The 26,927-nt window shown below is 52.7% G+C and overlaps 1 protein-coding gene across 2 annotated transcripts; it reads left to right on the top strand.

Annotated features, from left to right (window-relative positions):
* The first annotated feature begins 3 nt into the window (after positions 1-3).
* LOC309634716 (sodium/potassium-transporting ATPase subunit alpha-2) lies at positions 4-26,542 on the top strand. 2 transcript variants are annotated; one of them, XM_082405138.1, is made up of 23 exons: positions 4-144; positions 5,489-5,593; positions 5,785-5,844; positions 7,317-7,520; positions 8,021-8,134; positions 8,387-8,521; positions 9,220-9,337; positions 11,055-11,323; positions 12,218-12,416; positions 12,552-12,661; positions 12,803-12,937; positions 13,667-13,856; positions 13,972-14,147; positions 17,654-17,790; positions 18,247-18,397; positions 18,486-18,642; positions 18,891-19,045; positions 19,664-19,787; positions 19,994-20,139; positions 20,345-20,475; positions 22,983-23,084; positions 23,182-23,273; positions 24,233-26,542. In XM_082405138.1, exons 1-23 carry the CDS (start codon positions 133-135, stop codon positions 24,259-24,261), a joined length of 3,051 nt encoding a protein of 1,016 aa, XP_082261264.1. In that variant the 5' UTR covers positions 4-132; the 3' UTR covers positions 24,262-26,542. The 2 variants fall into 2 exon arrangements, with proteins under 2 accessions (XP_082261264.1, XP_082261263.1); XM_082405137.1 differs by having other exon boundaries at positions 18,486-18,654.
* The last annotated feature ends 385 nt before the right edge of the window (positions 26,543-26,927 follow it).

The raw sequence follows: 26,927 nt of genomic DNA, 5'->3' as shown, positions 1-26,927 counted from the left end.
TTTAAAGCTCCCCTGTTGCTCACTGTCTCTGTCTGTCTGCCGGGGTCTCTGGCCACCCCAGGCTGGCGGTGTGAGCTTGGGATCCTCCTGGTGACCTCCCCCATCCAGGTCCCTCAGCCACTCTGCCCCAAGATGGGCCGTGGGGTGAGTATCCCCAAAGAGCAGGGGCCTCTCTGGGGGGAGCAGTAGTGCTCTCTGGACGGTGAGGGGGGCTGGAGGGAAACGATGAGGTGGAGATGGGATACGGAGGGAGGAGCAGTGGGCTGGTTTGAACTTGGAACTGACAGTGTCCCAGCTACGACTGTGTGCACAGCCCCACAGCACAGACCCATAGCGCTCAGCCGCCCAAGCGCTGTCCTCTCCACCAGCAGCCCCAGCACTAGCCCCGCAGCCCACCACTCGCATCCCCTCCGGCCCTCCCTCCACCCCCTCCCTCATCTCTGTCCCTGCTCCTCCAGCCACATCCCCACGGTTCCTCCTCTCTCACCGCATCTCCCAGCCTCCCAGCTGAAGGGACATTTGGTACTGTTAATCCTCCCCGCCTTCGCCACCCTCTGAAAGTATCCATTCCTCTGGGAGTCCCAGCCTGAGAGGATGGGGGTCCAATCTGAGGTTGGACAGAGGGGCAGGGACAGCTGGGCGGAGGGTGCGGAGGAAGAGTGATGTGTCCCCAGCCCCCCGTCCAGCGCCCCCGGATGTCCCGGGCAGCATTGTCCTCTGGCTGCAAGCCATGTGCTTTGAGGACTTTCCCAGAGGCTGGTGAGAGCCGCTGGCACCCCCCTCAGTCCACCCCAGCCTGTGGCATTCTGCAGCACTGGGTATGCCAAGGGGAAGATTAACAACCGCCAGGGAAGGGGGGTGGGGGGCAGGGCCAGGGCTTTGAATTCTTTGAAATGAAATTTCCATATGGAGGAAAGTGACCCAATCCCTTTACATCCTGCGCCTGGCGGCTTTCCTTTTGTGGAATGCTGGCAGAAGAGAGCAGGGAGGGAAAGGGCCTGGGGAGCGATGGGAGGGTGCTGAGGAAAGAAGGCGCCTGTGGGGAGATGCAGGGCTCTTTGGGCCCAGGGGGGTCAGGCAAGGACATGGTATCACACTGAGTTTAGCAGCTGAGAAAACTCGGAGCTTGGACACCAGGGTTCCTGAGCTAGGGTGGGAGCTATAAATAGAACTGGTGTGAGTGTGTGTGTGTGTGTGTGTGTGTGTGTGTGTGTGTGTGTGGTTTTCATGTGTTCTCCATAGGCTGCAGTTGATACAGACATTCATGGGTTAGCACCTGTGTCTGTGTCTCAGCAGACAAATTTGCAAACGTGCAGACCTTCAAGCATGAGTGAGCATAGATGTCACGGTGTGAGGGCACGTGAGGTCTGTGAAGAGCTATGTCTGATGTGTGGGCTTCACAGAGGAAGAGCTCACAACCATGGGAAGATACTGTCTGGGGACCTTCAGCTGCACCTTGACATCTTTTGTTCCCCCAGGGAACGGGAGTCCCCAGCTGAGGCACAGGACCTCTGACCTCTCCCCTCCTCCACCTTAGCACAGGGTGGACCCAGCTCAAGAGGTCCTGCTTGAGAAATGATTTGACCTTGACTTCTTCAGGGGTCTGTGCTTCTCCCCCAGCATCCCTGAACTCCCTTCCCATCTACTCCCAGTAGCGAGTCAGCGAGCAGGTCTGGTTCTGTCCAGACTGAGGCTGGGGAGAGTGGGGGGACTTAGGGAGGGAGCTTGGAGTTCACCCGGCCAGGAGACCCCTGAAGAGGGAAGGCACCCCCCATCCAAATCCCCCTTTTCCCTGCAGAGCGAGGGCTCACTGTCACCTCATCACCCTGTGACTGTGAAGGGCAGCATGGGAGTTGGGGGAAGGGACAACCCTGGTGGGAGGGAGCCCAGCCTGCTCCAGCTGCCACCGAAGGGCAGCAGTGGGGGGAGGGCTGGCTGATTTCCAGCTGCCCCGACTCTGTCCCAGCCCTGGGCTTTCTCAGAAAGAACTCTCTGTTCTCCTTCAGCACTCAAGGCCCAGAGAGGGGGACTTTGGACTTGTGGATGGGGGAGGGAGGAGGGGAGGGGAGTGGTCCTTGCTTCCTCTCTTTCTTGCCTGGGCAGCCCGCTGGCCCCGAATCTCCGCAGGCTCCTGGCTGCAGAGCCTGAGATCCCTGCCAGGACAGGAGGTGGGACGGAGCAGTGTGTCCCCAGCTCTGTGCCTGCCTGCAGGAAAGCAGGATGGGCACTTAGGGAAAGGGGCTGCTGCTCAGAGCTTCCTTGCTTAGCCACCATCTGTACATGCCAGACGTACATATGTGGGCTGGGAAATTTTTTAAACCATGCCTTTGATTCTAATTTTCATGAACTTTACTTCATGTATCCAACCCAATCTCTGGCCTCTTGTCTCTTCGCTGCTTTTCATCCATTTCTCAGTGCTGTCCCATCAAGGACAGAATCCAAAACATTAGATTTGTGAATCCAGGACGTTTCAATCCATTCAGTTAAATGAGCCCCCCTGAGTCACCTGGGGAAGCAAGAGGTAACACTACTCACAGCCCTTCCCCACTCCTACTGTTGGGCTGCCCAGGAAGATCAGCCTTCAGGAAGCCAAAAATAGCCTTGATTCATAGATGTTTCACATGGAAACAAATGCAAGATTTACTGATCACCTTTGCTGAGAAGAGCACTTCTGAGCAACACAGACTGCAAAGAGGCTAGATCATTCTAATGATCCTTCTAGATCTTTAGTTTCTGGGCTATAACGGTGTCCACCTCTCACTGCACCTCCCCCACCCCAGTTCCTGATTTCACTGGTCAGACTTCTATATCTCCAGGTGCTGGATGCGTGATCTCTTGTGATCAGGGCAGCTGCCACATTCCTTGGATGGCTCCTCTTTGCTGGTAAAAAAATGTATCATCCCCAAGCACAGTGGATTTTTAGGGCAGTGAAACTACTCTGTACACTATAATAATGGATATATGTTATTATGCATTCATCCAAATCCACAGAAGGTGCAACACCAAGAATGAACCCTAATGTAAACTATGGACTTTGAGTGATAATGATGTGTCAACATAGGTTCATCCATTGTAACAAATATACCACTCTGGTGCCAGATGTAGATGGTGGGGAGGCTGTGCAGGGTGGGGTAGGAGGTATATGGGAGCCTGTCATTTTTGCTCAATTTTGCTGTGAACCTAAAACTGCTCTGAAAGAAAAAGTCTGTTTTTAAAAAATAAATTATCCTGCAAAAAAAAAAAAAGGGCAAACACCTTGACTGTAGATCCCACCCAGGTGTTCCCTCTTTACAGAAAAAAAAAAAAAATGAATTTCATCATAGTATAGAAAAGCTCATTCTTGAAACCCTGGCATGGCCCTTAGGGTCCAGTGGAAAAGTGGAGGCGCAGGACAGGAACTGAACAGTCCCTCTGTGACAAGGACACGACATCCTGAGGGAGGTGGGAGGAGAGGAGCCTGGGGAGGTAGAGGGGGTGGGAAGGCACTTGTCACGCCACCCCAGGCCTCCCCAGCTCCCTCCTATCCTATCACCCAAGACCCCTTGGAAGGATAAATTCCCCACCCTCTCCCCCAGAAGGCCCCTGTGAGGCCCTGGAAGCCTGGTGGCGGTGAGGAGACCACAGACCTGTAAGAGGAGGGGGAAATGGTAGCCTCACGAGGCCCCTGTTAAAATGTTCACCTGACTTCACTAAAGGACCCAGGAATGGCTGGACCTAAGAGTTCCATGTATTTTCAGTTTTAGATTTATCCTCAGAGACAATTTCTTTTTTTTTTAAGTTAAGAACCTGATGCTCTTTTTTTTTTTTTTTTTTAATTTATTTATTTATTTATTTATGGTTGTGTTGGGTCTTCGTTTCTGTGCGAGGGCTTTCTCTAGTTGCGGCGAGCGGGGGCCACTCTTCATCGCGGTGCGCGGGCCTCTCACTATCGCGGCCTCTCTTGTTGCGGAGCACAGGCTCCAGATGCACAGGCTCAGTAACTGTGGCTCACGGGCCCAGCCGCTCCGCGGCACGTGGGATCTTCCCAGACCAGGGCTCGAACCCGTGTCCCCTGCATTGGCAGGCAGACTCTCAACCGCTGCGCCTCCAGCGAAGCCCCAAGAGAGACAATTTCTTTTCTTTTTTTTTTTTTAACGTCTTTATTGGAGTATAATTGTTTTACAATGGTGTGTTAGTTTCTGCTGTATAACAAAGTGAATCAGCTATACATATACATATATCCCCATATCTCCTCCCTCTTGTGTCTCCCTCCCTCCCACCCTCCCTATCCCACCCCTCTAGGTGATCACAAAGCTCCGGAGCTGATCTCCCTGTGCTATGCGGCTGCTTCCCACTAGCTATCTGTTTTACATTTGGTAGTGTGTTTATGTCCATGCCTCTCTCTCACTTCGTCCCAGCTTACCCTTCCCCCTCCCCGTGTCCTCAAGTCCATTCTCCACGCTCAGAGACAATTTCTTATATTTTTAAACAAACAGGGCCCAGTCCCCTCCTCACGCAATTGTGCTCGGGGGCTTCAAATCCTGTGAATTGCCTCTTACCCAGTCGCAATTTATTTTTTAAGCTCTGAGGTCAACTTTTATTTCTTGGCTGACAGGACCTGCAGACACATGATCTTCCAGCACCTTTCATCCTGCCCAAGCAGCGGCAGCCTAGTCCCAAAAGTGCCGTGGCCAAAGGGGTTGGGGAGTCACTTCACATTCCAGGCTGGAGGCGAGGGGGGGCTTGGGGGTACTCCCCCACAAACCTTTGCCAGCAAGAGGTCATGACTCACCCCAGCCCCAAATCCTGCATTCTGGTGGGAGGTGGCAGCAGGATGGGGAGGGCTCCCAGGACGCTCTGCGCGCCCATTTCCTGGACGCACTGATCCTCCGACTACTGATTTCTCCGTCCGTGAGCCCTGCTCATCCCATTTCCACGCTCCACCACCAGACCCTGTGGCTCCCCTCCTCCTCCAGGCACTTCCCTGCCCTGACCCCTGACTCCCCAAAGACTCTTAACTGCCTCCCCCCATTCCTAACTGTCTCGACTCCTCTCTGAGTAAAGCAGCCATGGTGTTGGGACAAAGACATCCTACTGCTTCCTCAACGACCCCCCTACCCTGTCCAGTCCCTTCTACAATTCTAAGTAGTGTAGGATGGTGGTTTTCAAGGTTTCTGTTTACTATGCTTTAAGAGCAGGCTTCTTTCAACAAACAAAATCTTAGCATGAGCCCGACTGCTCAAAAGCTAAGAGTGGGATCCTGAGTCCTGAGCCCCTCAGCCTTTCCCGAAGTTCAAAGGTAGAGCCCTGGGGCTCTGCTAATAGTTTTCAAACTGAGGGCCTGGGGTCCCCGCCACCCTGCAACCCCCTTTCCTCCCCTGGGATGACCACTGACTTCGAATCCACTGGCCCCCCACTCCCAATGCCTGGGGTCCCAGGCTATCCAGTGGGAATAGAGGCTCCAGCCTCCGTCCTCCCTGACTCCTCGGGCTCTCCCTTCCTCTTGCAGGCCGGCCGCGAGTACTCACCTGCAGCCACCACTGCGGAAAATGGGGGCGGCAAGAAAAAACAGAAAGAGAAGGAGCTGGATGAGCTGAAGAAGGAGGTGACCATGGTGAGCCCACAGCCAGCCCAGCCAGGCCATGGAAAAGGGCTCCCATGTTGGGAAAGCTGCCCCTCAGGGAAGCTCGTGCCCACCCCCCATGCTCCTTGCCTCACTGCTGTGCTCTCAGTGCCCGCAGATGCATTCTAGACACACACACACTCTGCCTCCTTCCCCAAAGCAACTTGCTTTCCCTTCTCCAGGACGACCACAAGCTGTCCTTGGATGAGCTGGGCCGCAAGTACCAAGTGGATCTGTCCAAGGTCAGTGAAGGGGCTTCTAGGGAGGACACCAAAGAGGTGAGAGAACCACGCAGCCTCAGGGTAGAAGGGGCCTTAAAACTCAAATCCAACCATCTTTACAGTTAAGGAAACCGAGGCCCAGAGACAAGGGACTAGTTGGTGGCAAGGCTGAAGCTAGAACACAGATCCCCTGCTTCCTGGTCTACAGCTCCTTTCCTGAGTGCCTGGAAGCCAGAACTCCTTAAAACCCAGGCCCTGGAGGGCCTCTGGGCCGGGCTGTATCCCAAGCAGCTTCAGTGACACACCTCCTCTCGTGGAACTGACATACATGCAATAGTGGGGGAACCCATGGCTATTATCAGAGTAATGCGTTGGGTGCTGCTATGCATGTAGCACTGGGGTAGATGCTTTACATACTTTCCTCTGATCCTTACAACAAGCCAGGTGTGGAGACCTGTTCATTAAAACAAGGAGACTCAGAGAGAGAGTAGCTTCCCACGTTCATATCAATAGGTAGTGGCACAGTCACATTGCCAAGCCCATCATTGTGAAAAGTAAAAAAATCATTCATCAGAAATGTAATGGGTGCATACCTACTCCTGTAGGCCTTCCTTGACTGCCTTTTTGAAAATTCTACACCCCCTTCCTTTACTTTATTTTTTTAAATAACACTTTTCACTCTCTGGCAGTAATGTCTATTTATAGTGTGTTACCTCACGAGATCATAAGCTGTACAAGGCAGGAGCTTGTGGGTCTTGTCCATCTCTGGATCCCCAGCACTGACCGTATTGCCTGGCATGTAGTAGGTGCTCAATACACATTTATTAAATAAATGAGGGGACAGATAAAAAGAGAAGTAAGAAGCGGCCTCTGCATTCAAGGAGCTCAAAGTCTAGCAGCAGAAAGGAAGGCAAACAGAATTCCAATGCCATATAGTGAGTACAGCTCTAGAATCATGCCTGGGATACAATGGGACCCAGAGAGGGGACATGTGAGCCAGCCTGGGGCTAGGGGAACAGGGTCAGGCAAAGCTCTCTGGGGAAAGAGATGGATGGTGACCAAAGCTGTGTGACATTCATGGTCAATAATGTAGGACTCTTCTTGAATCCTTGGTGAAGGGGGGAATCTGAAGGCAGAGAGATGGGGTGGGGGCTGGAGATCAATTGAGATGTCTTTCCAGGGAGTCTTATCAAGGCTGCCTCCAGAGGAGATTATTGTGGCCCTAACCAAAATGTGTCTCAACCCAAGGCTGACCAGAGGTGGGGGGACCACAGCCAAAATCCTACTCAGCCTTCAAGTCCTCCAACACCCACTGCAAATGCCACCTCCTCCGTGTGGCCTCTCCTGATGGTCCCCTACCCCTTCCGACCAGGTGGGAGTTTCCTCTCCACCTGGACATTATTCCGCTGCCAGGGAGATGGTGGGAAGTGGTGAGGGGCCTGGCTGGTTCCAGATGCGAGCTCAGCTCCCACACCTCTCCTTGCCTCCCTCAGGGCCTCACCAACCAGCGGGCCCAGGACATTCTGGCTCGGGATGGACCCAATGCCCTCACCCCACCCCCGACCACCCCTGAGTGGGTCAAGTTCTGTCGCCAGCTTTTCGGGGGCTTCTCCATCCTGCTGTGGATTGGGGCCATCCTCTGCTTCCTGGCCTACGGCATCCAGGCTGCCATGGAGGATGAACCGTCCAATGACAATGTGAGCCAGCACGCCTGACCCCTGGACCAGCCCATGATTCTGTCTGCCAGCCCTGAATCTCCAGTACAGTGGGTGGGGCTCAGGGAGCAAGACCTTCCTGTACAGTCTGACAGCCCCTCTGCTCTTTAGGCTGAAACGGGATGAGACTTCTATACATATCTACAGACACTCCTCCTCCAACACAAACATACACAATCATTCACGATTGAGACAGCCCCTCCCTGTTCCTTCACACTTGAGTGGGCTTGTCTGCATCCCTGGGTCTTTAACCCCTAGAGAGGTCCTAGTCCTGGGAACTCCTTATGATTTTCCCCACCCCCTTTGGTCTTAGGAGGTTGGGGATTAGGAGGTTGAAGGAGAGGTGGGAGAGAAGGACTTTCTTCCACCATTCTCACTCCCAGATGCAGACAAAGGGGGGCATTGAATGCTCATCCTGAGTGGCAGCTGCCCCTCTAGGGTTGGGAAAAGGGCAGGTCCCTCAAAACCTTTCTCCTTACCAGCTGTATCTGGGCGTGGTGCTGGCAGCTGTGGTCATCGTCACTGGCTGCTTCTCCTACTACCAGGAGGCCAAGAGCTCCAAGATCATGGATTCCTTCAAGAACATGGTGCCTCAGGTAGATGGCGGAGCTGGGTTCCAGGCTGGGGCATAAGGTTTCTGGGAGACTCATCTCTTCACCTCCTTGGGCTCTGAGATGGAGGCTTAGGCAGAAAAGACCCTCCAGCTCTTCACGCCAGGACCTATTTTCTTGCTAAGGGTGCAAGGTCTGTCCTACTTGGTGGGGTTGGAGGCGAGGTGGGACACCAGCAAAAGAGGAAGGTAGGGGTAGAGGTGAGCATCTCCTGAGATCCCCGGGGCCTCCCCACAGCAAGCCCTCGTGGTGCGGGAAGGAGAGAAGATGCAGATCAATGCGGAGGAGGTGGTGGTGGGAGACCTGGTGGAGGTGAAGGGTGGAGACCGAGTGCCTGCCGACCTCCGGATCATCTCTTCTCATGGCTGTAAGGTGAGGGGGCCAGGCCAGAGCCACTGGCTGAGTCCACAGAGTAAGCTGTATAAAGCTGAGAGGGGCCCGTTGGAAGTTTGAAGTTTGGGAGGCCCAGGTCCAGATGTCAACATCTGCCCCACACTGCCCAGCCACACCTTGTCTCACATATTACACGTATGCATCCTTGTATCTGTGTGCCATGAATGCTCTGCACCCCCGGTGTTTCTTTGATATCCACTTTATAGCAATCATGTATTGAGTATTATTATGTGTCAGATGCTTTATATACATTCACGCAGGCTACCTAATTTAACTCTGCAAGAATGGTATAATCGTGCCGGGTGGTTGCATGTGGCCACACGAGTCATGCCATGCACAACCCTAGACGGTGCTATTTTCATCGACTACGGTGTTAATGGCACCCCCTGTAGTTGTGCAATGCAGAGATTCTACTTCCATTCTCCATTTTACAGATGAGTGAAGGGAGGCAATGTTGGTTAAATAACTTGCCCAAGGTCACAGAAGAAGCCAGTGAGAGCCCAGATTCCAAACCAGAGCAGGGACAATAGCTGAGTAATGCTATAAATATGTGATGAGGGCAAGTGTAATTCTGTCTTGGGTGTCATGGAGACTGAGTGTGGCTGGAGTCAGGACACAGCTGTGCGTGCATAAATGTGTCTGCCCATCTGATGACTCCACACTGCCTTCCTCCTCAGGTGGATAACTCATCCCTAACAGGCGAGTCGGAGCCCCAGACCCGCTCCCCCGAGTTCACCCACGAGAACCCCCTGGAGACCCGCAATATCTGTTTCTTCTCTACCAACTGCGTGGAAGGTGAGAGGCTAGCCTGGTGGGGAGCCCCTGGTCCCAGCATCAGCTGAGGGAAGAGACTGCATCCTGAGCCTCCAGGCAGGACTGGGGGCTATGGCTGTACTTACTTGTCAAAAGCCCGGCTATAGAGGAGGGAATTGAAGGGCAGAGAGCCCTGAGTGTTACAGAACTAGTCCCCTCCAGAGAGCAGGGAATTGGCTGGGGCGGCATGATTCCAGGGAAAAGTCACCTCCCCACAGAAAGAGCTCTGTTCTGTCCACCCCAGGACAGCGCAGATTCCCAAGCCTTCAGATATGGGCCAAGATCCATACACACATACACAGACGCACACACGTGCATGCACACACACACGCACACGCCCCAAACCATCCTTGATTCCTAGAAGTCTCTGGTTTGACTGATGGCTTCCATCTCTCCTGGTTCTGGGACTAGTTGCTTCGTTCTCTGACCCTTGCTTTGACCAGGGCCCAGGCTGGGGAAGGGACAGGAAAGCTTCCAGTCCAGGTGAACATTCAGGCCTTCCTTCAGGCTGCATCCTGGCCTGCGCTTCACCAAAAGAAACTGTTGGTCATGCACAGGCTGCCTGGTGTGCCCCACCACTGCTCTGGGTTCTAGAGATGACCAAAGGCCAGGAAGAGCTCCCAGAGCTGCCGCCACTGAGTGGCCAGAGTCCAAGCACAACCGAAACCCCTGCCCTCTTTGGTTGTGCCAGTGAGCAGAGTTGGGCTGACTCAGAGAGGGAGGCCGGAGACAGAGCTGGTGGGAGGAAGAGCCTGACTAGACCATGGGCCTCAGAAAGTGGGTCAGAGGAGGCCTTGCACCCCCCTCCTCACACATACCTTTCCCTTCCCGTTTCTCATTTCTCTTCAGTGTGTATTCTGTTTCTCTGGGCTTTCCCCCTCCTTCAGCAAATTAGAATCATAGTGAAAATCACCACACATTGTTTCCTAACTTTTTAATGTACTGAGATTCTGAAATTTGCTCTACATTTCCCACAATTGATAAAAATGCCTAGTAAAACATGTCCATTGCTTACTCTGAACTGGCTTTGAAGAGAGGAGAGGAAATGAATGGAACTAACATTTGTTGAGTGCCTACTATGCCAGGCACTGCTCTAGGTGTATGACAGCACTGTCTCATTTCATGATTAAAACAATCCCTAGGTAGAAATTCAAAGATGGATGCAAACCCAGGTTTGGCTGGTTCCGATGCATGCTCTTTCCACCCCAGCACACTTCCTCCCCTGAAGACCCGTGGAATGTCTACATAAGTGCTAGAGATTGCCTAGCTTCTTCTATAGAGATTCGTGCCTAGTGTTGAGAAAGAAAAACTTCAGACTACAGGGAAAGTGCTTTACTTTGTGTTTGTGATATATTTTTGGATGATAACAAGTATGAGATTGATCTTACTGAAATACCACAGGCAATACTTTTATTTCATTTACTGAATCTCCTCAGTTTGAACCTTGAGTTTATTTGCAAGGTTTCTCCCCAGGCCCAGGTATAAGAGAAAATAATTTGCTGTTGTATTGAGTCTGGGATTGGCCATCTATGCTGGGAGAGGAAGCCAAGGGAGGTACGATCTAATGACAGTGACCCACCAGGATTGGAGTCTTTGGCTTGTTTACTCTGTGATGGTTTTCCTCTCCCAGGAAGTAGGATGAGACTTCAGTTCCTGGGACCCCAAGGCACCCAACCTGGTGTCCCTTCCTGTGTTGTAGGCACTGCCAGGGGCATCGTGATTGCCACAGGTGACCGGACGGTGATGGGCCGCATAGCCACTCTGGCCTCAGGCCTGGAGGTCGGGCGGACACCCATAGCCATGGAGATTGAGCATTTCATCCAGCTGATCACGGGGGTGGCTGTGTTCCTGGGGGTATCCTTCTTCGTGCTGTCCCTCATCCTGGGCTACAGCTGGCTGGAGGCAGTCATCTTCCTCATCGGCATCATCGTGGCCAATGTGCCTGAGGGGCTGCTGGCCACTGTCACTGTGAGTGGGTCAGGCCAAAGGGCCTCCAGGGGAGGGCTTTGCTACCCTGCCTCAAAAGCAAGAGAGGCTATAGCTTCTCTGCAAATTTTTTACTTCCATCCCCTAAAATCACATATTCGATTCTCCTTTAATACATGGCTTAGAATGTGAGTCTGAAAAAGATCATTTAATACATGGCTCAGAGTTTGAGTCCGAAAGGTTTCAGGTTGGGCTGTGCCTTCACTCTCAGTTTCTCTCCCAGAGCTTGTCCTGGTTGCCTTTTCTCACAACCCTTGTACTAGTCATCTCCCCACTGCCCTCTGGAGCTCATCCTGGCTAACCCTCCCGTCAATGCTCTCTCCAAGGTCACCAGTGACTAGCTAGCAAATCCAGTGACATTTCCTCAGCTCCCGTCCTTAACTCTGCTGCTGAAATGGATACTGCTGTCCACCCCCCTAGCATTCTCTCCTTCATTGATGACTGTGACTCATCACTACCCTGATTCTCCTCTCCCCAGTCCCCTGCACTGTCTCCTCCTCCCCACCTCCACCGATCCTCAGTCCTCAGTGCTCTGCTTTCCTCCTGATGCCCCTGAGTAAGCTCATCTCCTCCCAGTTTCTGGTGCCTGTTCGGTGGTGATGACTCACACATACCTACACCCTGTTCTACTCTGGCCCTCTCTGGAGCTCTGGCCAAATATCTTCAACTCCCTACTGGACACTTCACCTAAATATACACTCATGATCTCAGCTCAACACGTCTAAAATGGAACACATTCATGACTTACACCTAGGTCTCTCTCAGTGTTCGTGCAGTAGGATCAAGGGAGGAGGGACAGAGCCATGGTCTGGGGTAAGGACATGGATATCTCCAGCTTCAGGCTGAGCCCTTTTTATTGCCCTCTCTCTCTACCAGGTGTGTCTGACCCTGACAGCCAAGCGCATGGCTCGGAAGAACTGCCTGGTGAAGAACCTGGAGGCAGTGGAGACGCTGGGCTCCACCTCCACCATCTGCTCCGACAAGACGGGCACCCTCACCCAGAACCGCATGACCGTCGCCCACATGTGGTTTGACAACCAGATCCATGAGGCCGACACCACAGAAGATCAGTCTGGTGATTGAGTGCTCTACCCAGAGTGGGTGGAGGGGACCAGAGGATGTTCAGGGCATTGGAGTGGCGGGGTGGGTGGGGTGAGATAAGAGGTCTAAAGGAGAGCCAAGCTCCTGCTTCTCTCTCCTTTCCTCCCAGGGGCCACTTTCGACAAACGATCCCCCACGTGGACCGCCCTGTCCCGGATTGCTGGTCTCTGCAACCGTGCTGTCTTCAAGGCAGGGCAGGAGAACATCTCTGTGTCTAAGGTAGGGGGTCGGGGGATCGCCACAGCCTGCTCACTTTGCTGACGCCCACCTTCCCCTCTTGCACCCTGTGGCTGCCTCGGGGACATCAGTGCCCTCCCTCCTTGGTCCTCCACTGTGACACTGAATTCTCCTTGTTGGCAGCGGGACACAGCTGGTGATGCCTCCGAATCAGCTCTGCTCAAGTGCATTGAGCTGTCCTGCGGCTCCGTGAGGAAGATGAGGGATAGAAACCCCAAGGTGGCGGAGATCCCTTTCAACTCAACCAATAAGTACCAGGTCTGGTTTGGGTGCCAGGTCAAGGGAAGAGGAAGAGATGGAAGTGAAGGGCACACAGAGTCAAAGGGGAATCAACAGCAGGAGAGAGAGCATCTGAGCACCCTGTCACCCCTGCCTCATCCCCTGGGGCAACGTGGGTGACCAGATGTCTGGTTGCAACGACCAACCCCACACCCAGCTCCCAAACCTTCATTCCTTTACTACAACCTGTCACCTTCTCAACTCTTCTTCCCAGGGCTCCACATCCTCTGGCTCCAGTCCCCCAACCCTTCCATCCCATTCAGTTGAACCATACGTCAGAAATTTCCTTAGGGTATCCCTCAGCCTGCGGGCATCTGTTAAATGCCAAGAATGCAGTCTCAGCTATGTCCTGTAAAAGCCATAGGGGTAAAGCTCCCCTAAGGCCAGTGTGGTGATGGGGCGTGGTGATGACAAAGCCACCTCTCCCCTAGCACAGGGCCTGTCCTAACTGATTGGAGTAAATATTTGCTGAGTGAATGAATGTCCTATGGGAAGATGACTCTCAGGTTACAGAGTTAGGACTATGAGGTCCAAACACCCATCCACACACGGAGACTCTCCCTATGTTGACAACGGTTGATGGATCAGGGGTTATTTTATTAAGGGAGTTTTCCTTACCAGCCTCTGCTCTGTCCCAGGCCCCGTGCTGGGCACTGGAGCTTCAAGACAAGTGTGGCCCCTCTGTAACTGCCTTTCCTCTTTCTCCAGCTGTCCATCCACGAGAGAGAAGACAGCCCCCAGAGCCACGTGCTGGTGATGAAGGGGGCCCCCGAGCGCATCCTGGACCGGTGCTCCTCCATCTTGGTGCAGGGCAAGGAGGTCCCTCTGGACAAGGAGATGCAAGACGCCTTCCAGAATGCCTACCTGGAGCTGGGAGGACTGGGGGAGCGAGTGCTAGGTGAGGGGCCAGAAGCAGGGAGCAGGGCTGAGAAAGGCTTCCCTGGGATGAGGGGCTCTGGGGGCAGCCCAGGAGCCACCTTGCTGCTCTCACTCCTCCCTTCTGTCCCCTTCAGGCTTCTGTCAACTGAATCTGCCCTCTGGAAAGTTTCCTCGGGGCTTCAAATTCGACACAGATGAGCTGAACTTTCCCACGGAGAAGCTCTGCTTCGTGGGGCTCATGTCCATGATTGACCCTCCACGGGCTGCCGTGCCGGATGCTGTGGGCAAGTGCCGGAGTGCAGGCATCAAGGTAGCAACCTCACTTTGTCCCTCCTCTCAAACACCAAAAGTCCAGGGGCCGCAGAGGCTGCTGCCCTGGGGAGACCTGGGCCACTGGTGGCCTCCTTCCTGCTGACTGAGAGGAGAAGCTGTCCATCTGCAAGGAAAGGTCGGTCCCTGCCTTGGAGCTCTCACCCTTGTCCCTTTTGCTCAGAGTGACCAGTCTCCCACACCCATCCTCTCTCTCTGGAGCACGGCTCCTTCCATTCTGGTTTCAAGCCGATTAGTCACCCTTATCGTGGAGATCTGGTTGTCCTCCCTTTCCCAGCTACTGCCCAGTCTCTCTAGCCGTCTAGGATGAGATTAGTAGGCTCTCGCCTGCAGCCACTCACCTCCGCCCCATAACCCCGTAGACTAGCTCTGGCCCTCATTCCACCAAGCATACCTCTCCCACCTTCTCTTCTCCAACTGCAATTCCTTCTCAATGACCACTCCCTTCTCTGTAGGACATTTGTGCTTCATTCAACAAATATTTATTGTTTACCGAGCACTGTTCAAGGTGCTGGAGTTCAACAAACAAACAAAAATCCCTTCCATCTTGGTTACTTTCCTGTTTCCAAGATACAGCTCTTTACAACTCTTAACCTGTCCAGTTACCAATTCTGGTGCCATCGCTTGTTCCACCTTTTTCAACTTCTCACCTACTTCCAAATCAGTTCAACTCAACCTGTCTACTGAGGGCCAGGGACTGCACCAGGCACTGGGGATAAAAAAGACAAATGAGATGCAGTGCCTGGCCTCCGGAGCTCATGATCCCTCAGGGGAAACAAATGCCTTTAAATTAATCACAGAACAATTTTAACAGATAGGGTCTTTGAGCACCCGCTAAGGGTCAGATACTTTAATAATAAAACAAGCCTATTGTTTTGTGAGGTTTTATATGCATCAAGCACTATTCTAAGCACCAAACCTGTATGATCTCATTTGATTTTCACAACAACCCTACAAGTAGGCACTAGTATTTTCCCTTATCTACAGAGACGAAAACTGAGACGCAAAGTAACATGCCCAAGGCCACAGGGCTGATAAGTGGTAGAGCCAGGATTTGAACTGAGGTATCTGCTATTTTTTAACCATCACACTAGAGGGCTTATATGTATATATGCACATATATGTGATTTCTGAACCCTGCAACCACTCTAATGTCTCCAAGGTAGGCATCATTATCCCCATTTAAAAATAAAACAAGCTGAGACTCAGAGTGGGTAAGTAGCTTTCCCAAAATAAAACTGCTCGTAAAAGGGAGACTGGCTATAGGAAGCCAGGCCAGCTCATCCAGAAAGCCCGTGCTCCCCTTCTCGCCAGGCAGCCTGTTACCATGATCAGAACAGTCACCGAGGCCTGGGGAAAGCATGTCCAGGGAACACAGAGCAGCAGGGAGCAGTTAAGTCCACCCCGCAGAACTGGACAATATTTTACAGAGGGCATGATATTTGATCTGGGCCCCGAAGGGTGAAGAGCCTTTTGTAAGGCAGGGAGGGAGTGGAAGGCGTGTCAATAGCAGGGAACAGTGTGTACCCAGCCGTGGTTGGACTGCACGGGGCATGTGCATGTGGCAGTGGGAGGTGGCCGAGGGGCGCCGGAGATGGAGACTGCAATCAGGGCCAGGGCCAGTTGGAAGGATTTTGCTTAAATGCCAGACTTGGGTTTTATCCTGAGAGCCACAGAGAGCCGCAGGTGTCACAGGGCAGAGCTAGCCCTTAGGAGGCTACCTGGATGGGGGAGGGGCTGGATTTGGAGAAGAACTGGGGCTGGGGAGACAGCATAAGAGGCTATTGCAATAACTCAGGCAAGATGATGACCCAAATGAGGGCAGCGACAAAAGGAGTGGAGTAGTTACTTTTGAGAGATGTTTTGAGAACTTGGTGACCATACTCAAATGGGGAGGCGAGAAGATCCAGGAGATAAAGGGACTGAATGAATCGAATGGATAGTATCTCAGGTGGGGAGCAGAGGAGAAGGCTCGGTGGGGGTGGGAAGCAGAGATAAGGAGTTCACTTCGCCCTGAGATCGGAAGGTCTGTAAGATGCCCAGAGGGAGAGGTTTCAGGGAAAGTAGGAATATGGCTGAGAGCCCAAGAAAGGGGGCCAGGACAGGAGAGTTCAGTCTCATTCCCATGTGAGTACAGATTAAAGACACGCTAGTATGCTTGAGTCTATTGCTCAGGAAAAGAGCAGGGGTGAAGAAAGGGGAGGGGAAGGAAACCCTGGGCCACACCAACAGGAAGGGCAAGTGGAGAAGGAGGAACCAGTGATGAGGGGGAAGGCGGTGACAGGTAACCCTTAGTGAGTGTCCACCTAAGGCCACTAACTCCTCAAGACGAACTTGAAGGAAAGACTCATCATCTCCATTCTGCTGAGACTCAGTGAAGGCACTTGGGGAAGGTCAGTGTTTCACCTTAGGTCTGCTAGGCGACACCAAAGCTGCTTCCTCGCTCAGGTGGGAAAGAGCACGAAGAGGGATGGAGGGGAACTGGGAATGAAGGAGTCCATGGGAGCCAAGGGAGGACAGGGCTTCAAGGAGGGGGTGGTAGACAGTGCCAAACCCCTCAGAGGGTTGAGTAGGATGAAGACTGCTAAGATGCTTTTGTCTTTCAGCTGGGAGGCCCATGTGGCTTTTAGGGGTGGAAGAGAAGGCAGCGGGGCATGAAGAGGCTTCCTTCTCAGCATCTGTGGGATTTGTCCCACAAACCCCTACATGCAAATGGTCTCCTAAGCCAGCTCAGACCTCCTGATGCTTGCAACATCCTCTTTACCAGCCTCTCAGATGCTGACCACCTCCCCCATCCAGCTCCATCCATTCTGCAACAGCAGCAATGAATGTCATGGTTCAGGCAGGAATCACCTTCTTCCCACATTGGGAAGGGATGTCAGAGGCATAGGAACAGGTGGTGGAAGGCAGCAGGGAGGGATGGGAGGGAATGTCTCCCTCCCATCCCTGCCCTGTCTGATTAGGATGTCGGCAGACATCACACTGGGCACTAAGAAAACCATGTCCGTCTGGTTCCCTGGGACCCGGAGCAAATCATGGGCCCCTTGCTAAGCCTTTGTTTCCTCACTGGTAAAATGAAGGAGCTCTTAGGGGTCCTTCCAGGTGTGACAACCTCATATCCCATGAAATTCAAACTCCTAAACAATCCTTGAGGCTGCTCTTCCAAGGGACCCTCATTAACTTGTTACTCTGTCAGAGAGGCTTTCCTCCAGTTAGGCAAACTATCTCTGATCTCCTGAACACAACTTGTCGTTGTCTCTCCCCCTCACCCACTCTCTCTCTCTCTCTCTCTCTCTCTCTCTCTCTCTCTCTCACACACACACACACACACACACACACACACACAGAGTTCCATTATTTTGGCTGGGATCTTCCAGTCCCACCATCTAGAGGTCTAGCTCTTCCGACTTTGGGAAAGGAATAAAAGGAGAAAAAAAAAAAAAACCTTAATGCTGCTATCCTTTTCCCTTTTCTCCTTCCTGCCAGGTGATCATGGTGACCGGGGACCACCCTATCACAGCCAAGGCCATTGCCAAAGGTGTGGGTATCATATCAGAGGGCAACGAGACGGTGGAGGACATTGCAGCCCGGCTCAACATTCCTGTCAGCCAAGTCAACCCCCGGTGAGGCTCTGCAGGACCCCTCCCCCATCAACTCAGCCTCTCCCACAGGACGCTTGAGCATCCCCTGAGGGTATCTGGTCCTAACTGCCGGTGCCCTGGTCCCGAGTCTGTGGCCAGACTGTGCCACTGATTAGCTGTGTAACCTTGGACCTGTCACTTTACCTTCCCGAGCCTCCATTTTCTCCACTTCAAAATTAGGGTAGTATCCACACTGCTGGTTGCTATAGGAGCGAGATGCATATAAAGGAAGTAGCACCTGGCCCAGCACACTGTACTGACGAATGTGATGCTGCCGCGTGGTGAGGACTGAGCACCACCCCCTCAAAGAGAGAAATGGGACAGGCAGGTCGCTGAGTGTCAGGGAGAGGAAGACTGAAGCTGTTGGGGAAGCCCCGGCAGTGGCGAGGAGGGCTGGTGGGGTACCAGGGAATCAACTGGCTCTGCCTCTGCCTCCAGAGAAGCCAAGGCGTGTGTGGTGCACGGCTCTGACCTGAAGGACATGACGTCAGAGCAGCTGGACGAGATCCTCAAGAACCACACGGAGATTGTCTTTGCCCGGACGTCTCCTCAGCAGAAGCTCATCATCGTGGAGGGCTGTCAGAGGCAGGTGAGCAAGGGGGTAAGGGTCAAGGCCAGGGCCAGGGCCAGGCGCGTGCAGGGGCTGCACCCCCAGCCTGGCTGTACCTTCTCCCCAGGGAGCCATTGTGGCGGTGACAGGGGACGGGGTGAACGACTCCCCCGCGCTGAAGAAGGCGGACATCGGCATTGCCATGGGCATCGCTGGCTCTGACGTGTCTAAGCAGGCAGCTGACATGATCCTGCTGGACGACAACTTTGCCTCCATCGTCACGGGTGTGGAGGAGGGTGAGGGGGCTACACGGGCTGGGATGCCGTCCAGGATGTCTGAGCTGGCACATCTGCTTCCCTGCCTTTTACCCCAATTACAGACTCAACTCAGGATTTCAGGCACCCACCGCCTGCTTTAGCTTCCCTCTAACACAAAATCTCCCTTTGTTGGGTAGACGAGCGGCCATGCTTCAGGGGCTAGGGGTGGGGAGGGTCCCTCTGATCCCTCTGATGCCCTCAGAACCTCCCCACAGGCCGCCTGATCTTTGACAACCTGAAGAAATCCATCGCCTACACCCTGACCAGCAACATCCCCGAGATCACCCCCTTCCTGCTGTTCATCATCGCCAACATCCCCCTGCCTCTGGGCACTGTGACCATCCTCTGCATTGACTTGGGCACTGACATGGTGAGGTCATGGGTTGGAGGAGGGGACAGGCAAGGCAGTCATGGGGGCACAGCGGGTAGGGGTGGGCCGCAGATGGAAGGAAAGGTGCACCAGGGACAGCTGAGCAGGCTGTGAGGGTTGCAGAGAAAATGAGCACAAAGCCTGGAAGATGATAGGGTCTTGGGTCTCTTTTTTTTTTGGCTGTGCTGGGTCTTCGTTGCTGTGCACTGGCTTTCTCTAGTTGTGATGAGCGGGGGCTACTCTTCATTGTGGTGCACGGGCTTCTCATTGCAGTGGCTTCTCTTGTTGCGGAGCACAGGCTCTAGGCACGCGGGCTTCAGTAGTTGTGGCACGTGGGCTCAGTAGTTGTGGCTTGCGGGCTCCAGAGCGCAGGCTCAGTAGTTGTGGCACACGGGCTTAGTTGCTCCACGGCATATGGGATCTTCCCGGACCAAGGATGGAACCCGTGTCCCCTGCATTGGCAGGTGGATTCTTAACCACTGCGCCACCAGGGATGTCCAGGGTCTTGGGTCTTTATAAGTGTTTGAATTGTGTCAAAGATTCTTCACTGTTGATCATCCTCTGCTCCCACCCTCTCCCTTCAAATGCTGTCCTCTCCCCAACTGCCCCCTTGCACAGGTCCCTGCCATCTCCTTGGCCTATGAGGCAGCTGAGAGTGACATCATGAAGCGGCAGCCGAGAAACCCGCAGACAGACAAGCTGGTGAACGAGAGGCTAATCAGCATGGCCTATGGACAGATCGGTGCGGCCGGGCCCGGGGCTCAGGAGGGAACCCCAAGAAGTTGCTTTTCCCAGCCTTTGGAGCGATGATCCCCCTGCAAAATTCCAGGATAGGGGCCAACTCCCCAAGGGTCAGGGATGTCCTTCTCTGGCCCGTAGGGGCTGGCCCCATCCTGTTACCTTCTATGACCCAGGCCCTGCCCTTTGTCCTTTGTCCACCACCCACAGGGATGATCCAGGCGCTGGGTGGCTTCTTCACCTACTTCGTGATCCTGGCAGAGAATGGTTTCCTGCCTTCACGGCTGCTGGGAATCCGCCTCGACTGGGACGACCGGTCCATGAACGACCTGGAGGACAGCTACGGACAGGAGTGGGTAAGTGGGGCTGTGTAAGTGCAGATGCACACATATGAGAGGGTGGGGCTGAACGTCTGGCAGGAGCGGTCAGTCGTGGCCAGTGGGATTGGGGACTAAGGGTGGAGTAGGTGCCCAGGGTTTAACATCTGCCCTGGACCACGCGGGACCCTGTTCCTACCCTTTCCTCTCACACTCTCACCTCTCTCTGCCCGCCCTCCCCCAGACCTATGAGCAGCGGAAGGTGGTGGAGTTCACTTGCCACACGGCCTTCTTTGCCAGCATCGTGGTCGTGCAGTGGGCTGACCTCATCATCTGCAAGACCCGCCGCAACTCAGTCTTCCAGCAGGGCATGAAGTGAGCACCGCCCACTGGCCCTGCCCACCAAGCAGAGCGCATTCAGGGCGCACTCACCCACCCACTCCGGCTGGGGTCTCTGATTGTAGTTGCCCGGCTGTATATCCGTAGCCTTTTTGGAAATAGATGAGAGAAGAGGAAGGAGGGCTATGACTCTTTCTGATGAGTTTTAATTTGCTCCTAAAATCTCCTTCATTATGGTCTCCTTCCATTGTCCTTCCTTTTCATCTTCTCCCTATACCTCTTCCCTCCCTCCCTTCTTCCTTCCTCACTTCCTTCCTCTATCTTATACTCTATACTCACCCCACCCCTTGGCCCAGCCCTAAATACAGGGTCTCCTGTGCTCCCCTCCACTCGGCAGGTAGCTCTACTTTCTAGCACTTGCTTTGTGGTGGTGATGTTGTCCTCGTGGGATCTGTGAGCTGCTCAGGGTCAAGTTCTTATAGTGTGAGTTACACATGCCAGTCACTGCGCTAAGTGATTCACAGACATCGTCAAACCTCACAGTAGCTCTGTGAGGGAGGTATTATTTTCATTCTATGGATAAGAGACCCCCACAAAAAGTTAAATGGTGTGCCTGAGGTCACCCAGGTGGAAATAGCTCAGCCAGCTCTGTTTCTGAAGCCCAAGCTCGGGGCTACTACACTGGGTGGCTCACCTGTCACAGAGCCTGGCACCTGGGGGGTACCCAGTGATTCCTCTGCAGCTCCAGCCTGGATGGTGGTCAGTGCCGAAGGTATCACTCCCATTATCTTTCTTTTCTTCTACTGCAAACAATGGGCACAATTCCCCACGTGAGTTTTGTCACAATTTCTTAGTTTGAGAAAAAAAAAAAAAAAAGCCAAAACTCCAGTGAAGTTAATAGTGTTTGAGATCCTAGGGAGAGGAAAGGGAAAAGTCTGTTAGATGAAGGAAGGAGATTCCACTGAGCTAAAAATACCAATGGGGACAAGGCAGTGAGAAGAGAACAAGGACCAGAGGGTCCAAGACATGGGGTGACTGACCGTGCAGGGCATGGGTGACAGAGCAAGCAGGGGACATAACCAGCCCAGCTAAATCCTGCCCATCTGAGAGGCAAGTGGAAAAGAAACTAAACAGAAGTCAGACTGGGAAAGGGAAGGAGTACTAATACCAACAAGTAACCTGGCCTGAGGCAGCCTTAGCACCTTATGCCCCACCCTGGGGTGTCTGGACCCTCAGGGGTCCTCAGAGATGCTCTGTGCATTATTCAAACAGCTTTATGGAAATTAACCACTTCCTCTAAGAAGATTGCCAAGCTTACCAAAGTGTCATTGTCAGGCAGAAGCCTAAGTATGAACTATAGCGATCACATGTTAATGCACGATTCTCTTTGGAAGCCGTGTGTATTGCTAATTAATTTTTTAATTGGGAAAATATATTCATTCCTTTTATTTTGGCCTCGCTGTGGAGCATGCGGGATCTTAGTTCCCCAACCAGGGATCGAACCCGTGCCCCCTGCCATGGAAGCGCGGGACCCCAACCACTGGACTGCCAGGGAATTCCCTATATTCATCACTTATTAACAAATGCAGCTGGAGAGACAAAAACCAATTAAAATGTGGCCTTTATAGAAGAAAAATAAGAGGTATCCTTAATGAGTGAAAAGTTTGGGAACCACTGGCTTAAGCCATGAAGAGGTGCAGTGCATGAGATTATAAAATACAGCTAAGAACGTTCCACGTTCAAGAGCTCTCCATGCATTATCTCCCACAATCTTGCCAGCAATCGTAGGATATAAAGGTACTATCTCCTCCAGAGAAGGAGCATGAGACTCAGAGACGTTAAGCAACATTGCTTACAACCAGAAGCTAGTAAGCGGCCCGGCTGGGACTAGACCCCGCCTGTCCGACTCCAGACACTGTCCTCAGAGCCTTATTCTCTCCTGTTCTTCAGTTCTGATGTGGTGAATATATATTCAGCACTTTTTATCCAGTGAGCTTTCCCTTTCTGAGTACTTTACAAACATTCCCTTCTTTATTGAATATCTATGACCAACAACTACCTGGGGCTGTAGGAGACACTGAGAGGGTAGAAGACATAATTGGGTCCTGAAGTGAAGGAGCAAGCATCTTGCTGGGGAGACGACACTTTCAAAGGCCACGTGCCTGGAGCAATAACAAGATTATAAGCTGTGTGAGGGCAGGTTCCCGGGTCTCCAGCAGGAAGCTCGCATTGACCACAGCATCTCCAGCACAGAGCGTATCACCCAACACATAGGAAACATTTATTTGATGAATGAAAGTATGTGTTATAGACAATCATCGGAGGTAAAATCAGTAAGCAGAAAAATTAAAGACAATCTTTCTTTGGTTACATTTAGCATGAGAAGAAGCATTTGAAGAAGACATGGGAAGACGTCATTTATAGCCTTTCCCCAGCGTTTCTTCCCGCCTCTTTCCCTTCCACCACCAGGGGTCACCCTGGATCTCTGCCCCTCCTTGCCCTCCCCTCCAACGCTACCTAACCTCTTTTCTTTGCCTTTCCAGGAACAAGATTCTGATTTTTGGGCTCCTAGAGGAGACAGCACTGGCAGCCTTTCTGTCTTACTGCCCGGGCATGGGTGTGGCCCTGCGCATGTACCCGCTCAAGTGAGTGTCTCTTTAGAAGGGCCCCCTGCTAGGATCCAAGTTCTGGTCCCTTTGAAGCAACCTCTGATGGTCCTGACACTCTCCATTGTTTCCTCAGGGTCACTTGGTGGTTCTGCGCCTTCCCCTACAGTCTCCTCATCTTCATCTACGATGAGGTCCGAAAGCTGATCCTGCGGCGATATCCAGGTGGTAAGCACCTCGGCGCTGCACCCCGACCCCAGCAAAGTGCAACTCCCCACTGTGGCTACCTCCCCCTCCAGGGCTCCAAACCCAAACTCCATTCCTACTACGGATCCTTGCTCCTTTTCCTCAGTGCCCTCAGAGCCTCGGGTCCGGGGTCCTAGGAGCCCTGACTCTGCTGAACCTCTCCCTCTCAGATTCCCGTCCCACCTAACACACAACTGGTCTCTGAGGCCCTCCGCCTTCCACCTGAAATCACAGAACATCAGAACTAGAAGGGCCCTCCGAGGTCATCTAGTCCCACCTCCACATTTTACAGACAAAGAGAGGGGCAGAGGTGAATTTATTCGTTCAGGGTCAGAAAGCCGGAAGCAGCAGAACCAGCGCTACAACCCAGCCCTCCTAATTCCCAGTCACCAACCAAGTATTTTTTTTTTCCCAACAAGCATTTTTGATCACTTACTGGAGGTTGAAAATGGATGGCCCACAAGCCAAATATGGTCCATGGATATTGTTTGGTTTGGCTGCCCTATCTTGCACAGGTGTTTTTTGTTTTTTGTTTTTCAATTGGCCTAATATCTAAAACTTAGGGGCTTTCACATAAAATCCAAGTTTCTGGCTTCTCTTGAAAAATCACAGGCGCTGTCGACCCCAGGGCCCCATTTCTGGACAGCAACAACGGACGGCTGCCCTTTAGAAACTCACTTGTTACCTGAACAGCCCCTGTTGCCATTTGTATTTTCACTTCCAACCAAACCACTCCGGGCCCACCGTCCCCTGTGCTAAATGCAAGTCTCTCCTTTCCCCTAATCCATGGCCTCATGGAGTCCCCTCCCCCACCCCTTCACCTTCCACAGCTGCTTTCCTCAGCCCCTTCCCCAGGCCTCAACCACCAAGCCCCTAGGACATTTATCTCTTGCCTCCTCTTAAGCTCACCCTGCAACCCCTGTGCCTAATCTTTCTAACAGGCTGGGTGGAGAAGGAGACATACTACTGAGCCCGTTGGAAAGAAGAACCAAGCATGGGAAAGACGGGGGGCCCTGAAGGTGTCTCAGGGATGGCATTGGGGAGGGGTGGAAAACAGTGGGGTGGCATTTGGGGAGAAGACTTGGGGCGAGAGAATGAGGCAACTCAGCAGGCCGAGTTGCGGGGAGTGGGTAATTCAGCTTGGGGTGATTGCCCCAGAGGCCTATCTAGGAGCAATCAGCTCAGACACTACATGTCAGGGGTCCCTCCCCAGATCCTGCTCCACTCCACTCCACGTGCTGTCTACCTTACCTGAGGAACCAAGGGGTACCCCAGCCCTCCCCGATCCCTGTTCCTTCACCCCCACCTCCCACTAGAACAGATCAACACCGAAAGGCAGGGGTCTGTCTAGACCAGGAGGGGAACTGTCTCAAATCACCCGTGTCCCTTTATCTCTCCAACCTCACCCCACTTCCCACCTTCACCCCTCATTTGCTTCCTGCCCAACTCTGTCCCCTGCTTCCCCCTCAGACCTGGAAATCACAAATGGTGCCTCCTGGTGATGGCTAGGGCCTGAGGCCAGAAAGGGAAGCCAGCCAGTTGGAGAAGCTGGCCCGTCTCCCAGTCAAAGCCATTTAGGAAGCGCCAGAGCAGAGCTGGGCGGGCAGGTGGGAGAGTGGGGTGTGGCAGAGCAGGGGGACATGAAAGGAGAAAGAATGTCAATACAGGATGTCTGACATAGATCTCTGGGCTCCAGCTCTGTGACCTGCCCTTCAGAGCAGCGGTCCCTAACCTTTTTGGCGCCAGGGACTGGTTCCGTGGAAGACAATTTTTCCACGGATGGGGAGGGGGTGGTGCAGGGGGATGGTTCAGGAGGTAATGCAAGCGATGGGGAGCAATGGGGAGCTGCAGATGAGGCTTTGGTCGCTCACAACCACTCACCTCCTGCTATGTGGCCCAGTTCCTAACAGGCTGCAGATCTGTATCAGTCGGAGGCCCGGGTGTTGGGGACCCCTGCTTTAGAGCACCCCGACAGTAGAACCAATTCCAATGTCACCAGAGTAGCAGCAGAGGCAGGACCAGGAGGCAATCTCAGGAGTTTCACTGAGATTCCCATGGAGCTTCACTGAGATTCCCATTCCCATGGTATTCCCCACTGACCCTTGGTTTGTGGTCTGTTGGTCCCCGAGGCCTAGGTGTCACAGATGCTCCAGTTCTCTCCATCACGTGTGCTTGGTAACACCCCGCCCTTTAGAATGCTGAGTCCTCAGAAGTTCCATGTGGTGCTGAGAGGGGGAGCTGCCAGCTCATTCCCTGCCCCTCCCCCCTTCCCCTTCATGCCCATCCGGATGAACCTGCGTCACTCCCAGGCACTGCCAAGCCAGCCCTGGAAAAGGATGTCCCTGGCCATAAGCTGGAATTGGGGTAGAGAAGTTCCCAGAAACTTCCTCTCTTCCAGGGACATGAAGAATCAGCTTAGGTCATGGATGTGGTTAGAACCTCTGGACAACAAGAGAGAGCGTTAGGAGACCTGCCTTTGACCTTCTTTGACAGCAGGGCTGTTCCTCCCAGACAAACGCCCTTCACGCTGGTGATCATTGTGCCCACTTTCCCCTGAGACGAGGAGTTGGTTTCAGGTTCCTAGAGGAAGATGCTTTTCCCTCCCTAACCCCCTCCCCACCTCCACTTTGCTCTGCAGGCAGCTCTGCCCATTCTCTAAGCCTGGCTTAGAAGGCTTAGGGAATGTCCTGTAGAGAGAATCCTAGATGAACCAAGCAAGTGTGAGAGACACCTAAGGAAAATGGAAGACCTAAGGCAGTAAGGAAGGAAGCAAAAAAGACAAACATCAGGCCCATAAACAACCTCCCAAGGGCTATTACTTCATTACACTGGAATTTTACTTTATCAGAAGTACCTTGAAATAATGAGTCATTGCCTTGGGCTTGGAAAGCTAAATGGGAAACCATATTAATTTGGGCCTGATTAATTTGAGATTTATTGACCATGGACAAAAGTTTATCTTTGTACAATCAATAAAATGGCATTTGTTTAGTAAATTAAGAGCATAAACAATATTGCTAGGGTGGCATATGTAGTCTCCTAAAACAATACTTTTGGGGCACTTTAGGAATATCCATTTAGAAATAGTGAATGCATGGGCTAATTGTCATCAGTTCTTATGTATTTGTTAAGAAACATCTACAAGACCTTTACTTGGTGACCTTTTGTAAGACATTAGTTTGAGGCACTACGTATGTACTTGAAAATAATAAAGTTGCATTTCTTTATGAAAGAAGAAATCCCTTCCATAATTCAGATTTCTGTCCTTAATACTTGCCTCCCTCCCAAACTGTGGTATTGAAATGTGTGCTGTGGCAAGATTTGGCTTGCAGAGGAAGCAATAAAGAGAGGGCAGGAGATAAGGACAGGAGGGAAACAATCTGGGAACAGACGATGTCAGTGGAGCAAGAGAGAGGGGAAGAAATTAGGTTGCAAAACAACCTAGACGAAAATAGAGTGGGGCCTTCCTTCCTCACAGGTGAACCCCCCCAAAAAACCATAAAGGTTTTTCTAGGACAGGGAACAGCCCATGAATCTATGGGCCCAAACCCTCAGGGCCACTTCTGCTTTTTTCTGTGCCAGACCAAAATCAGGCCACTCTCAATATGAGCAGGTAGGGGAAGGAGATGGTGGGCT

The sequence above is a fragment of the Balaenoptera borealis genome (assembly GCF_965194805.1).
Source record: "Balaenoptera borealis genome assembly, chromosome: 1".
NCBI lineage: Eukaryota > Metazoa > Chordata > Mammalia > Artiodactyla > Balaenopteridae > Balaenoptera > Balaenoptera borealis.
This window is presented reverse-complemented; position numbering and strand designations above follow the sequence as displayed.

Excerpts from the sequence above, each read along its gene's own strand:
- LOC309634716 (XM_082405137.1), top strand. Across the intron at positions 9,338-11,054 it reads CTCTACCAACTGCGTGGAAG|GCACTGCCAGGGGCATCGTG; the intron begins GTGAGAGGCTAG and ends CCTGTGTTGTAG. Across the intron at positions 12,938-13,666 it reads ACTCAACCAATAAGTACCAG|CTGTCCATCCACGAGAGAGA; the intron begins GTCTGGTTTGGG and ends CTCTTTCTCCAG.